The 12,758-nt window shown below is 38.7% G+C and overlaps 1 protein-coding gene across 1 annotated transcript; it reads left to right on the top strand.

Annotated features, from left to right (window-relative positions):
* Positions 1-2,780: 2,780 nt before the first annotated feature.
* Positions 2,781-12,354, top strand: zbedx (zinc finger BED-type containing X). Its single transcript, XM_081380638.1, has 4 exons — positions 2,781-2,811; positions 2,963-3,159; positions 5,016-5,276; positions 10,172-12,354. Exons 2-4 carry the CDS (start codon positions 2,992-2,994, stop codon positions 11,891-11,893), a joined length of 2,151 nt encoding a protein of 716 aa, XP_081236764.1. The 5' UTR covers positions 2,781-2,811; positions 2,963-2,991; the 3' UTR covers positions 11,894-12,354.
* Positions 12,355-12,758: the final 404 nt, after the last annotated feature.

Genomic DNA, 12,758 nt, shown 5'->3' with positions numbered 1-12,758 from the left:
TTGGGAGTATACAGGTTGAACAGGAGCGGCGCAAGAATTGAGCCTTGAGGGACTCCGCATGTCATGGATGTCCACTCAGACTTATGGTCTCCTATACTCACATTATAACCTCTCCCATCTAATGACCTGAACCATTTTAGGACTATCCCAGAATTTTAGTCTTTTTATCCTATAAGCAGATGGATTATCCAGATTTTATTTGGAAAAATCTTCTTGTTCTTCTTCTTTTTCTTTCGGCTGCTCCCATTAGGGGTCGCCACAGCGGATCATCCGTCTCCATACCACCTTGTCCTCTACATCTGCCTCTTTTACACCAACTACCTGCATGTCTTCCCTCACCACATCCATGAACCTCCTCCTTGGTCTTCCTCTTTTCCTCCTTCCTGGTGGCTCCATCCTCAGCATTCTCCTACCAATATAATTCATGTCCCTCCTCTGCACATGTCCAAACCATCTCAATCTCGCCTCCCTCACCTTGTCACCAAAACGTCCAACATGCGCTGTCCCTCTAATAAACTCATTTCTAATCTTGTCCATCCTCGTCACTCCCAACGAAAACCTTAACATCTTCAGCTCTGCTACCTCCAGCTCCGCCTCCTGCCTTTTACTCAATGCCACTGTCTCTAACCCATACAACATCGCAGGTCTCACCACAGTCCTATAAACTTTTCCTTTCATTCTTGCAGATACTTTACTATCACAAATCACTCCTGTCACTCTTCTCCACCCACTCCACCCTGCCTGCACTCTTTTCTTCACTTCCCTAACACACTCTCCATTACTTTGCACTGTTGACCCCAGGTACCTGAACTCCTCCACCTTCTTCACCTCTTCACCCTGTAACCGCACCACTCCACTGCCCTCCCTCTCATTTACGCACATGTACTCTGTCTTACTCCTACTGACTTTCATTCCCCTCCTCTCCAGCACGTACCTCCACCTCTCCAGGCTCTTCTCAACCTGCTCACTACTCTCACCACAAATCACAATATCATCCGCAAACATCATAGTCCAGGGAGACTCTTGTCTGACCTCGTCCGTCAACCTGTCCATCACCACTGCAAACAGGAAAGGGCTCAGGGCCGATCCTTGATGCAGTCCAACCTTCACCTTGAACCAGTCTGTCGTTCCTACTGCACACTTCACTGCAGTCACACTGTCCTCATACATGTCCTGCACCACCCTCACATACTTCTCTGACACACCTGACTTCCTCATAAAATACAAAAAATGTATTTGGAAAAATAAATCTCGAAAATTGAAGAAAATTATTTTAGCAAACAAAAGGAGTGTGTGTGTGTGTGTGTGTGGGGGGGGGGGGTCTTGAAGTTCTGGACTTTGATGATACTAACCACACATTCAGTATTAATTGGTTGAAGAGACGCTTGCTTGGGTCAGATTCGATGTGGTATTGTATCCATAATAATATATCTAAAAGGGTAGGTGGCCTTTATTTTTTGATGAAATGTAATTACTCCACTGGTAAATTAAGCTCTGTTAGCCAGGAAATTGGGCTACCACAACCACATCTTTTCCCTCCACAAAACCATCTTATGGAATAAATCAGATATTAAAATTAGAAATAGATCAATCTTTTTTGATAAATGGTTTAATAAAAAACATAATTTTTATTGCTGATCTATTCAATTCTAATGGTGATCTGTTATCTTGAGTTTTATGAATATCAATATCCTGTCCCGTTTAAAGAATTTAACTTATAAAGGCTATTCCAAGTGGTGGAATATGACTCCATGCGTCATGTTAAACAACTATCCTTGTTATGTTTGGGAGGTGTATCGCTCTTAAGTAAAGATTGCAATAATACATAAATTCGTCAACTCTCTCAATCAAGAAATTTATTTACCCCCAAAGGGAAATATTTCTGAAAAACATGGTTACTTAAATATTGCAAATGTGATTTAGCTGATATATGCACCTTCTGTAAGAATGAAAATGAAGACATCTATCATTTAATTTTCTCTTGTAATGTTTCATCAATTTTCTGTAATGATTTGAGCTCTTATGTTTTTCTAAAGTTAATATGAACGGTAATCTACGTATTAAGGATGTCATTTGTCTTTTTGAAAACCCAAACAAATCTTTAGAATCTACTGTTACCTTCCTTATCCTTATGGCAAAGTTTTACTTTCACAAACAAAGGTTTCTATAGAAAATTCCTACTTTTAAAGATTTCTTATGTGAAGTAAAATATTTGATCAAATAACTAATAATAATTGATAATAGAAAATGTACTTCTTTTTTAAAGAAATATGATGAGATCTTTCATGTACCATGATTAATATGTTTGCTGTTTTTTTTTTCGTTCTTTCCATTTTTGTCCTATGATTGTGCAAGTATGATTTTACTTGTTTAATATGTACATTGTTGAAAATGTTCTAGATTTCTAAGAGATGCGTGTTTGCACTATTGCACTATATTTCTTGAGAGAGAGAGAAAAAAAAGAAAAAAGTAGAGTAGGCCAACCCATTATATTCCAAAATAAGAAAGAAATTAGTGTAATTTACAACTCATAAGAATAACAGTCAATTTTATAATGGTTATTTTTCTGAAATAAGACATCTTCAATGACATACGTGGCTGACAAATTAATGCGGAGAGCACAGCCTTCGAAATGAGACAGATTTTCTTCTCAATGAAGTTTGTGGTGTGTGTGCTTGTACATGAGTAGGGCCAGAACATTCAGCGTCTTTGCTCCATGCTAGCAGAAGGTGGTGGTAATGAGCTATTTTAGTTTGTCCTCCGCCGGAAACAGCAAACGGAAGAGAGAAGAAATTTGTCTGTTGTTGTTTGGTAGTAACGGACTACACGATATTTGGATTACGTAATTAGATTACAAAAACCAAGAGTCTGCAAATAAAATAGGATATATATTTTTTTAATTACACGATTAAATAGTAAACAGCAAAAATAATTGACTGTTTTTGTTCTTTCGTTTTAAAAGAGCTGACCACGCCGGAGCCTCGTGTGAAGATGGAGCGGGCTCGAACAGCTTTTGACCACTGGATGCACAGACACCACTTCACGTTCAGGGATACAAGAGGGAGAAACATAACCGTTCAGTGCAACCTCTGCCTTCCAAAGATCAACATCTTGTCCACTGCGAGGGACTCTACGTCTAATCTAAAGAAGCATTTGGAGGTACATTTGCGTGTTTTCTCAATTTTAACATCCAAAGATTGCTTTTTTTTATACTGTATAACGTCATGAGTTTGTGGAGCGAATATGTAAAAGTAGACTGTTTTTGGTAGATTCGCGATCGAGCACAGATTAAAAGCTTTAGTTAGCCTACATTTCTATGTGTGAATGCAAGGAGGCACGAGATAATATAATTATGTGACATATAAATACAGGTAGGCACTGGTTTTACTTTAAATGCTTTTCAGGCAAAGTTTCAAGCGAAACCTGGGGACAGAATAAACAAAAGTGGGAGTGGTTTTGAGTTTGTAGCCAACAGATTTATTCTATTAAAAAGTGTTAAGTTAGATGTTAGGTGCTTAATTAGAACTAGTTACCCGCTAAGTAATAACGTGCAATATATTCAGTCATGGAATAAGAAAGCTTCATTTTAAATCGATTGGCGGTTTGGCGACGGTGAGCAGAGCTGTTCCTGTTTATAATGTTTCTAACGTTACAACGCATGTACTGTTTGCAAACTCGTTAAGTAGTGTCGACTCTAAAATGTTGATAAAACGTTTGTAAGGCTTAATGTTTACTCTTTATAAAATGTTATTGTCGTAATACGTGTTCATTTGTGAATGAGGGGTAATACCGCGTGTACGTCTCACGGTTTGTTTATTGTGCTTTACACAAGGAAAATGCCGCTTGCGTTACAATTATAAGATATCCAACAACTCTATCTTACTGTATGTTTGTAAAATAAAGTCTAAAACTTAGAAACATTCATATCCTCGGTAGACTTCTATTTAAAAAAAAGAAAAGAAAAAGCTCGTCTGAGAAAATGGCGGACGGCTGCAGTTTCGAAGGTGGGATTGGTCAGTAATGTGTTTAAGGCGGGCTAGGTAGTGTTGTATACAACTTTGTTGTATGTTGTGTCCAAAATAGTCCCCTATCCCTTAGTGAATGTCTTATAATCCACTACACTAGAAAGGGGTGAATGAAAATTGGAGAGTGAATTCAGAAAACGTTGCTTTATAAAAGGGAAATATAGCCTAACATTCCTTTGCAGAATTGTTCATATACATTAGTATAATGTATCCCCTCCCCGTTCTTAATTAAATTCAGTTCCTTAATAAATTCAGTATTCAAATGTTCGTATAGTTAAAGGGATAGTTCCCCCCAAAATTAAAATTTTCATCATTTACTCACCCTGAAGTTGTTCCAAACCTGTATGAATTTCTTTTTTCTGCTGAACACAAAAGAAGATATTTTGAAGAATATGGGTAACCAAACAGTTGACGGGGCCCCATTGACATCCATTGGATGGGGAAAAAAATACTACGGAGGTCAATGTCATAATACATGTTTGGTTACTGACATTTTTCAAAATACCTGGTTTTGTGATCAGGAAAGGAAAGAAATGTATGGTTTTGGAACATCTTGAGGGTGAGTAAATAATGACAGAATTTTATTTTTTAGGTGAACTATCCCTTTAACCATGCATTCTGTAGTAGAGCTTTATGGGATTGAATGAGTGCACTGGATAATCTCCACCCTAAATAATGCACAATATATGGGATTGGGGTGATTTTAGACACAGCTAAATTTTTATATGGCATGGTTTGTGACATGTTCATTCCTAACAGTATGATGATTGATTATTATTATTCATCAAAGCACTTTATCTGTTCAAACTAGCAATGTAATGGTATGACGGTTTTACGGTACACGGTTTTAAATAAAGACGGTTATTGGAACACAAGTTAGGGTTTTTATTTTGAATAAAACCAAAATAAGACATTTTTCTATTTACTATACGTTTAATTAAGAGAGAATCATAAATGTCTAAATTGCGACTTTCTCCTCTTTCATTTAAGTGTCACTCACCTTGCCAGATGCGCAAACGGCAGCACACCGAAATGTCGGAGCCTGAGCCTCTTTTTCTCCCACCCAAGCGGCTGAAGTCCGCTGTCTGGGAGCATTTTGGGTATTTAAAAGACCCAGGAGGCACCATCACTGTTGATGGTTATCCAGTTTGTAGAATGTGTCGGAAAAAAGTGTCGGCACGGTCGGGCAACACTTCAAACATGATGCACCATCTCCGTGACCACCACCCCAAGGAATTTGCAAAGATGAATGTAAGTGACAATACTATAAATCGCCAACTAATAAATTATAGACCGCCTTTCATAAAATACATTAGTAAATGGAATACACATCAAGTTTTGAAATGAATAATTTTTTGGTAGGTCAATCATATGTTGGTGCATTCTGTAAGCCCTAAATGCAACATTACTATAGGGCAACATAAAAAATAAAAACATCAAGAGTATAATCGTGTTATGTTGTACCGTGAAGATCTCATACCGTTACACTTCTAGATCAGCTTGCCTGAAAGTTACTGTCCCACTTTGTCCAACATATTAAAGGATAGTTCACCCCAAACCTGTATAAGTTACTTTTGTCTGTGAAACACAAAAGATATTTTGAAGAATGTTTTGAGTAGGGATGTCCTGAGTCATTGAATATGAAGTATCTGCCGATACAGGGTCCCGATCCTATACTTGTAATTTCCTAGTGCTTGGTGTACAACTTCCAGTACATTTAAGTTATTAAAATCAATCTAATGTATGGGCCGTGCAGAGAGTTTCTCGGGGACAGGGACTCAAATGTAAAAAGGGGCAAATGCAAATTTCTTTATAAAAATAATAATAATGCAAACAGGTCATTGGACTACACGTATAAAAAATGAAAATGGGTGTGCTATGAATAAATAATGGAATAGTATGGGTACGTTTACACGACAACTATATGCTTAAAGCAGATACATTTTTCCTTAAAGTGTTCCGCGTACAGACGACACCATTGTCAAAACGATCCCCATTCACACGGATCTGCGGAAACGACTAAAAATGCTGTATTCTGCTATAGACACTATAGACTGAACACGTAATATGCATCTGCGTGATGTCATCATCTTCAGAGATTCACGTTTTTGCTGTTTACATGGAGACCGTTTTCAAAAACTTGCACTTTGAAACCCGTTTTCAGGCACCCAAACCGCTGTTGTCTTGTAAATGAACAGCAAAAACGCACAAGTTTTACGTTTTTAGTTGAAAGCGGTGTCTTGTAAACAGCCCCTAAGCACAGACAATAATGAAATTATTTTAATTAAACCATATTGTTTATGAAAATAAAATGAGAAAAAAGTGCTAGTTATTAATAATGAATCAAGTTTTTTTTTTTGAAAAAGAAACATCTTAAATTAATATTACTTATTGCCTAATACTTTTAATATTAAAAAACAGCAGTGCTGTTTGAGCTGCGTGCGTTCAAGCTGAAGAGCTAAATGAACAGTCTTATGAGATTAATCATATATTTATACAACATAAACATATTATAACTTATCTGCACAAAATGATGCAAATGCACAAGTGAACTTTACATGCTAGTCAGAATGTGTGATCCTGTTGTGCTCTTCTTGTAACAATGCTGAAACATAGCAACTAGACACAAAGAATTCACAACGTTTTGTTAAAACAGTGTTCTCTTTATAATGTTATGTAGGCTTTATGACAGTCCCAATCATAGTTATTGATGTGCATTGCAAGTTGAGCTGCTTGCGCTGAAGCTAAAGATGATCAGTGATCACACTGGTAAACTGGAGTGCTTTACCACAGCGTTAATTAACTTAACCAAACGCATCCTATGTAAGATTAATCAGATATGTATACAACATAATATTACAACTTAAATCTGCACAAAATGAAAATGCACAAGTGAAATTGAACTAAGTAGTCAGAATGTGTTACTCTTATTGTGGGTGCACTCTTTCCGTAACAATGTGCTGAAACAAGGCAACTAAATGCAAAGAATTCACAGTGTTTTATTACAAGTGTTCTCTTTATTATGTTATGTAATATGACATTCCCAATTATAGTTATTAACATTATGCATTGCTGTTTGAGCTGCGTGCTAAAGCTAAAGATGATCATAAAAGCGGCCGGTAAACTGAAGCACTCTTTTACAGCATTAATTTAGGCTACTTAACCAAACGCATCCTATATGTGATTAATCAGACATACAAAAAATTAACATATTAGCCTACAACTTACTATTGCACAAAATTTTGCGAATGTACAAGTGACCTTGTGAACAAGTGAATGTGCTAGTCATGAAGGCGTAACTCTGTTGTGGATGCGCTTTTCCCGTAACAGCACAAAACATGGGTGAACAAAGAATTCACAATATTCTTTTGCAGTAGTTTATCATTATAATCCTATGTAGCCTATATGACAGACTTGTGCTGCACATGTTGCCTGGCTTACCTGGCTCTGATACATCATCTCTCCTGTATCCAAAATATGCCCAAACCACAGATCTTGATCTTGATCAGATCTTTTTTTTTTTTTTGTCCTTATCCTGCCCTGAACTCTCCTTACCTGTTTCTTCCATGTCGTTCGGTAATCCCACTGTGTTCTGTTCTTGCGCTATATTAAGGCGTGCTGCATTCAGATTGCACACGGCCGTTCACATGCCGCATCTAAAAACGTGTGGAAAATGCGAGAAGGGTACAACTGCAGCCTGGAGATCTCCAAATGGGGGTGAGAACTCCAAAATGGGGTGGGAGCTCCAAAATAGGGTGTGGCTTCCTCTCATTGGCAAATAGGCACATGACGATTTTTTCCACAAATCCAGTTTAGCGCAAACTCCGCCCCACGGCAGATTCTACAGTGCTGATTTCCTACACAATGCTATACTACAACAAATTCTAACCCCTAAACCTAACTGACACCTGACCATAAACTTAACTAGTGAAATAGACTGCATGGCAGTTAATAAGCTCTTATGCGATATGAGATCGCCGAGCTGGGCAGATCCGTAACTCCCCAACCGGACCTCACCGGACAATGGGACCTTTTTAGTTGCACTTAGTCACAACCCCCTCCTTCCCTGCGAATCTCGAGCCCCTGGACACCCCCGTTGCTTAGAACACAGTGATAGAGTAAAAACTTTCCCACGTGCTGCGCTGAGACGGCTCGTGGGAAGTAAACTTAAGTCTGAATGCCATTGGCCATGGGCTTTGTGACAATTGGCTGAAGCCAGAGCCAATGGTGAAAGTCTCATTTTGGAGGTTTTGTCCACTTTTGAAGTTCACACAACATTTTTGGAGATCTCCGGTCTGCAGTTATACCTACTTGGAAAACGCCGGCTAAGCCGCTTTCTCCTCTTTTCAAAAGCGATTGCTCTCCAGTGGTGTCTTCCTTTGCTTAGCAATCATAAGCCGCTTTCTCCATGAAGACAAAGAAGTTTCAGCAAAGGATAAATGGATTTCCAGCCCTTGCATTAGCTCTACTACTACATATATTTATGGAGACGTGCAATAAAAAACCCACCCCTTACAGCTATGATCAGCTTTTCATCCATCTTGGCTGAGCTTTTGATGTTATGGAAAGGACGAAGCTGATCGGTTGGTTCTTGTCACAAGACCTGCGGTGCGCTTGCGGGATTCTGAAAAGTTTAGTTTTTTTCATCTCGTTGTGGTGTAGATGTGCCTGAAAAAAGAGCGCACTGCATGAGTGTCGCGGCACCGTTGCTTTCTATTGACATCACGATTTTATTAAGATTTCGATTAATTGCACAGACCTCATTGGTTCTTGCGTGTCACGCACATTTGAGCTTCTTTTCCTTTTAATGGCGGTTGGCAAACCCACTTGAAGGTCCATATAGCCACTTACTGCATGACAGCTGACGTAAAATAAAGGATCTGGCTTAAAGGTCCCGTTCTATGTGATCCCATGTTTCAAACTTTAGTTAGTGTGTAATGTTGTTGTTAGAGTATAAATAATATCTGTAAAATTATAAAGCTCAAAGTTCAATGCCAAGCGAGATATTTTATTTAACAGAATTTGACTACATAAAACGGCTCGATTGGACTACACCCCTCTACTTCCTTCATTAGTGACATCACCAGAACCGTGTTTAGACTAACCTCCGCCCACAGGAATGCTCCCTCAACTCTACTGGCTACTTGCGCACTTCTTATAACTTAGGCTACTGTGTTTACTCAGCTCTTACGGTGATTTTCTGAAGTAAAACTGACGCTTCATCTTTTGTGTGATGTACAATAAACTTTATTAAACTCATCAGTACATGTTTGATCATCATTCGGACCTGGTCCGAAACAGCAGACTTGTAGGCTGTTAATAAATAATGGATACATACAAGCAGATGACAAATACGTTATAATAACCGTAATTAAACTACTAAACCATACCTGTTTCATCTCTATACAGCACTCTGACTCTGTAGGCATTATTGTCCGACTCGAAATGAACACCGTTACAGAGAGTTTCTGATATTATCATCATTCCGTGAGATGAATTTGTCCTGGCAGACTGAGCACGAGCTCATGAAGCTCCGCCCCCTGTGTCGTCCAGCAGCAGCTCATTTGCATTTAAAGGGCACACACTGAAACAGCTCGTTTTTCTGAGCCCCAAAAATGTCAATTTAAACGTGCTGTAAAAAATGATCTGTTGGGTATTTTGAGCTCAAACTTCACATACACACTCTGGGGACATCAGAGACTTATTTTACATCTTGTGAAAAGGGGCATATAACGGGACCTTTAAGATAGTCTATACTGAACATTAAAAAAAAAAAAAAAAAAAAAAAAAAAACCTTAACCAGCTCCGATACTGATCCTTAGATGGCTCGGGACATCTCTAGTTTTGACTATACAATTAAAGCCACTGGGGTCCAAAACAGAATTGAGCCCCATTGACTTTTATTGTATGGATAAAAAGTTCAAGAAGGACTTGTATCCTTCATAGGACATTCATTCATTATTGTTTTCAAGCATAGAAGAAATAAGTTCCAAAATTCCTTTTTAAATGAAAAATAATGAATCTTTCATCTTCTAGGGCAAGACATACCTATCAGTTAATGTTTTAAAGTGTTTCATGTGTCTTGGTTTTACCAAGTTTAAGCAATGAAAATAAATGTCTTGTTTTAATTTTTCTTTGTCCTCCAGAGAAAGCATTCTGTGCCGTGTAGGAAGAGAATAAGGGATGCACAAAGCAGTGATGGACCAAGCAATTATGGACCAAGCATTTTGGAAAATCAAACGGAAGAATCCTCCGAAGCAAAAGAAGCTAAGGCCGATCCCACCATTTATTATCAAACACAATCCAGGCTAAATGCACTGGTTTTTAATTTTATCGTGGAGGATGTGCAGCCCATTTCAATTCTAGAGCAACCTGGCTTCAGAAAGTTGATTGAAGCATTAAGCAGAGGCAAAAAAGTCATGAGCCGAAACGCTTTTGTCACCAGGCTTGATGTAGCATTTGATAAAATGAAAGGGGAGATAAAAGCAAAACTCGACAAAGTACAGACATTGTGTACAACTGCAGACATATGGTCGGTGCAGGACAGAAGTTATTTCGGAATGACTTGTCACTGGCTTGAGGACAATCTCGAAAGAAAGTCTGCTGCTCTTGCCTGCACAAGAATCCCTATCAGCTACACTTGTGAAACCATTATAGCTAAAATTCAAGAAATTCACTCTTCCTATAACATTGAGAGCAAAGTTCAGGCCACTGTCACTGACAATGGTAACAATTTCGTGAAGGCTTTTAAAGAGTTCTCATCTGAGGACGACCAAGAAGTGGAGGACAGTCGTTTTGAGGATTTGGGCAGTATTCTTTGCGATGGAGAAATGGGTGGAGACTTCTTTCTGAGTTATTTCTTACCTCCCCACCAAAGGTGTGCTGCCCAAACATTGAACTTGATTGCATCAAAGGATCTAGCAGATGCTGTCTCAAAGGGACCGTCAGGCAAACTGCACAGTAGCGCAACTGAAAAATGTGCAGCGATATGGCACAAGACCCATTCCTCTACGGAAGCTACTGAGGCAATGGAATCTATTGCAAAAATGACAATCACAGTACCTTGCCTGAATAAGTGGAGCTCAGAATACTATGCCGTTAACAAACTGATGTCACTTACTGATTCACAGCTCAACGAATTGACTGAAGCCTTGGGTGTCTCAGGTTTTACACCTGATGAAACTGCGTATCTCACAGAATATACAGATGTCTTCAAACCAGTGGCTTTTGCGCTGGACCTTTTGCAGGGAGAAGAAAAGTGTTTCCTCGGCATTGTGATACCAACATTGTTGACCCTTAAAAGGAAGCTCGAGGAGAAGGCAGCAAACACCCGCCTTTTCTCCAAAGTCATTGAGGACACCGTTAAGGCAATTGACTCTGGCTTCAAGCAGGTATTTGACAGTTCTGATGCCAGATTGGCTACAGCCACCATGCCACAATTTAGATTGTGGTGGTTACCAGAAGATGAGAGGGAAGCTCTTCGGGCACAGTTGATCACTGAGGTAGTGCAGGTAGACCAAGGGACTGAAGAAACCGAGACCAATGGAGGCTCTGTTCATGAAGATGAATTCTTCTCGTATGGACCTGGAAGTTCTGGCAACAAAAGTGGTAAGAGGGAAGCAGCAGAAGAGGTATGGCTGTATCTCCAGGGCACAAACAAAGATCTGAAATGCCTAAATGAATTTCCAGGTGTGAAAAAAGTGTTCATCAAGTTCAACACAACTTTGCCCTCAAGCTCCCCTGTACAACAGCTCTTCAGCAATGGGTCCAACGCTGTGACCCCAAAAGGAAATCATCTCTCAGATGAACATTTTGAGCGTGTACTCCTTTTACGTTACAACAGCAAAATCACCACTGCTTTGGAGTAATTCATGGAGGAACTTTGCTGATGTTTATTGTAAAATAAACGTTTTTTTTTTTTTCTGTATAGTTCATAGGATATATGTTCTGTCTCCCCATACCACCCCCCAAAATATTACAACTATTCCACACAAATGCATGTGCCACCAAATACAATTTGGAAAACATTTATTTCGTAGTAAATAAATCGTGTAAACAAAGAAATGTTACTTTTAAACTTTGGACTAGTGGTTCTAGAACTGAACATGGTAGTCTTTGAATAATTTAGATGGATAAGATTATAGCCTACTCTAAATTAAGTTTTAAGTCATGTTCGGAGCTGTTGTAAAATACTTAAAAGCATTACTGTAACCACACATTAATGCACCAAGTTGCTACATTGCTTAGCAACTGTAAACAAACAATATCACTTTGTGGAGGAACTGTTTATTCTGATTCTCATTAGTAATAAAAGTGTTTTTGAACATTGGCCTCTCTTATTTAATGGTTTCTGCAATTTTGTGAGAGCAAGAAGACAATTGAAAACACACAGTGATTTTACCATGATTATGTGGGTTTTAGGCAGCTAATCTGTGTTTTTACCTGTGGTATAACCCCACTAACACACAGCCTTAAAGGGTTAGTTCACCCAAAAATTCTGTCAGTAATTACTCACCCTCATGTTGTTCCAACCGCGTAAGACCTTCGTTCATCTTCGGAACACAAATTAAGATATTTTTGATGAAATCTGAGCCATATCTGAATCCTCCATAGGCTGCTATTGTGTCCGAAACTTGCTGGCCCAGAAAAGTTATTAAAGAGATCGTTAATATAGTCCAAGTGACTACAGTGACTCAATCTTAAGTATATCAAGCGACGAGAATACTTTTTGTG

Source organism: Scardinius erythrophthalmus (genome assembly GCF_964197995.2).
Source record: "Scardinius erythrophthalmus genome assembly, chromosome: 12".
In the NCBI taxonomy this organism is placed as follows: domain Eukaryota; kingdom Metazoa; phylum Chordata; class Actinopteri; order Cypriniformes; family Leuciscidae; genus Scardinius; species Scardinius erythrophthalmus.
This window is presented reverse-complemented; position numbering and strand designations above follow the sequence as displayed.

Coding starts and splice junctions, on each gene's coding strand:
- zbedx (XM_081380638.1), top strand. CDS start 2,992: ATGGAGCGGGCTCGAACAGCTTTTGACCACTGGATGCACAGACACCAC. Junction 3,160..5,015: donor ATCTAAAGAAGCATTTGGAG/GTACATTTGCGT, acceptor CTTTCATTTAAG/TGTCACTCACCTTGCCAGAT. Junction 5,277..10,171: donor AGGAATTTGCAAAGATGAAT/GTAAGTGACAAT, acceptor TTTGTCCTCCAG/AGAAAGCATTCTGTGCCGTG.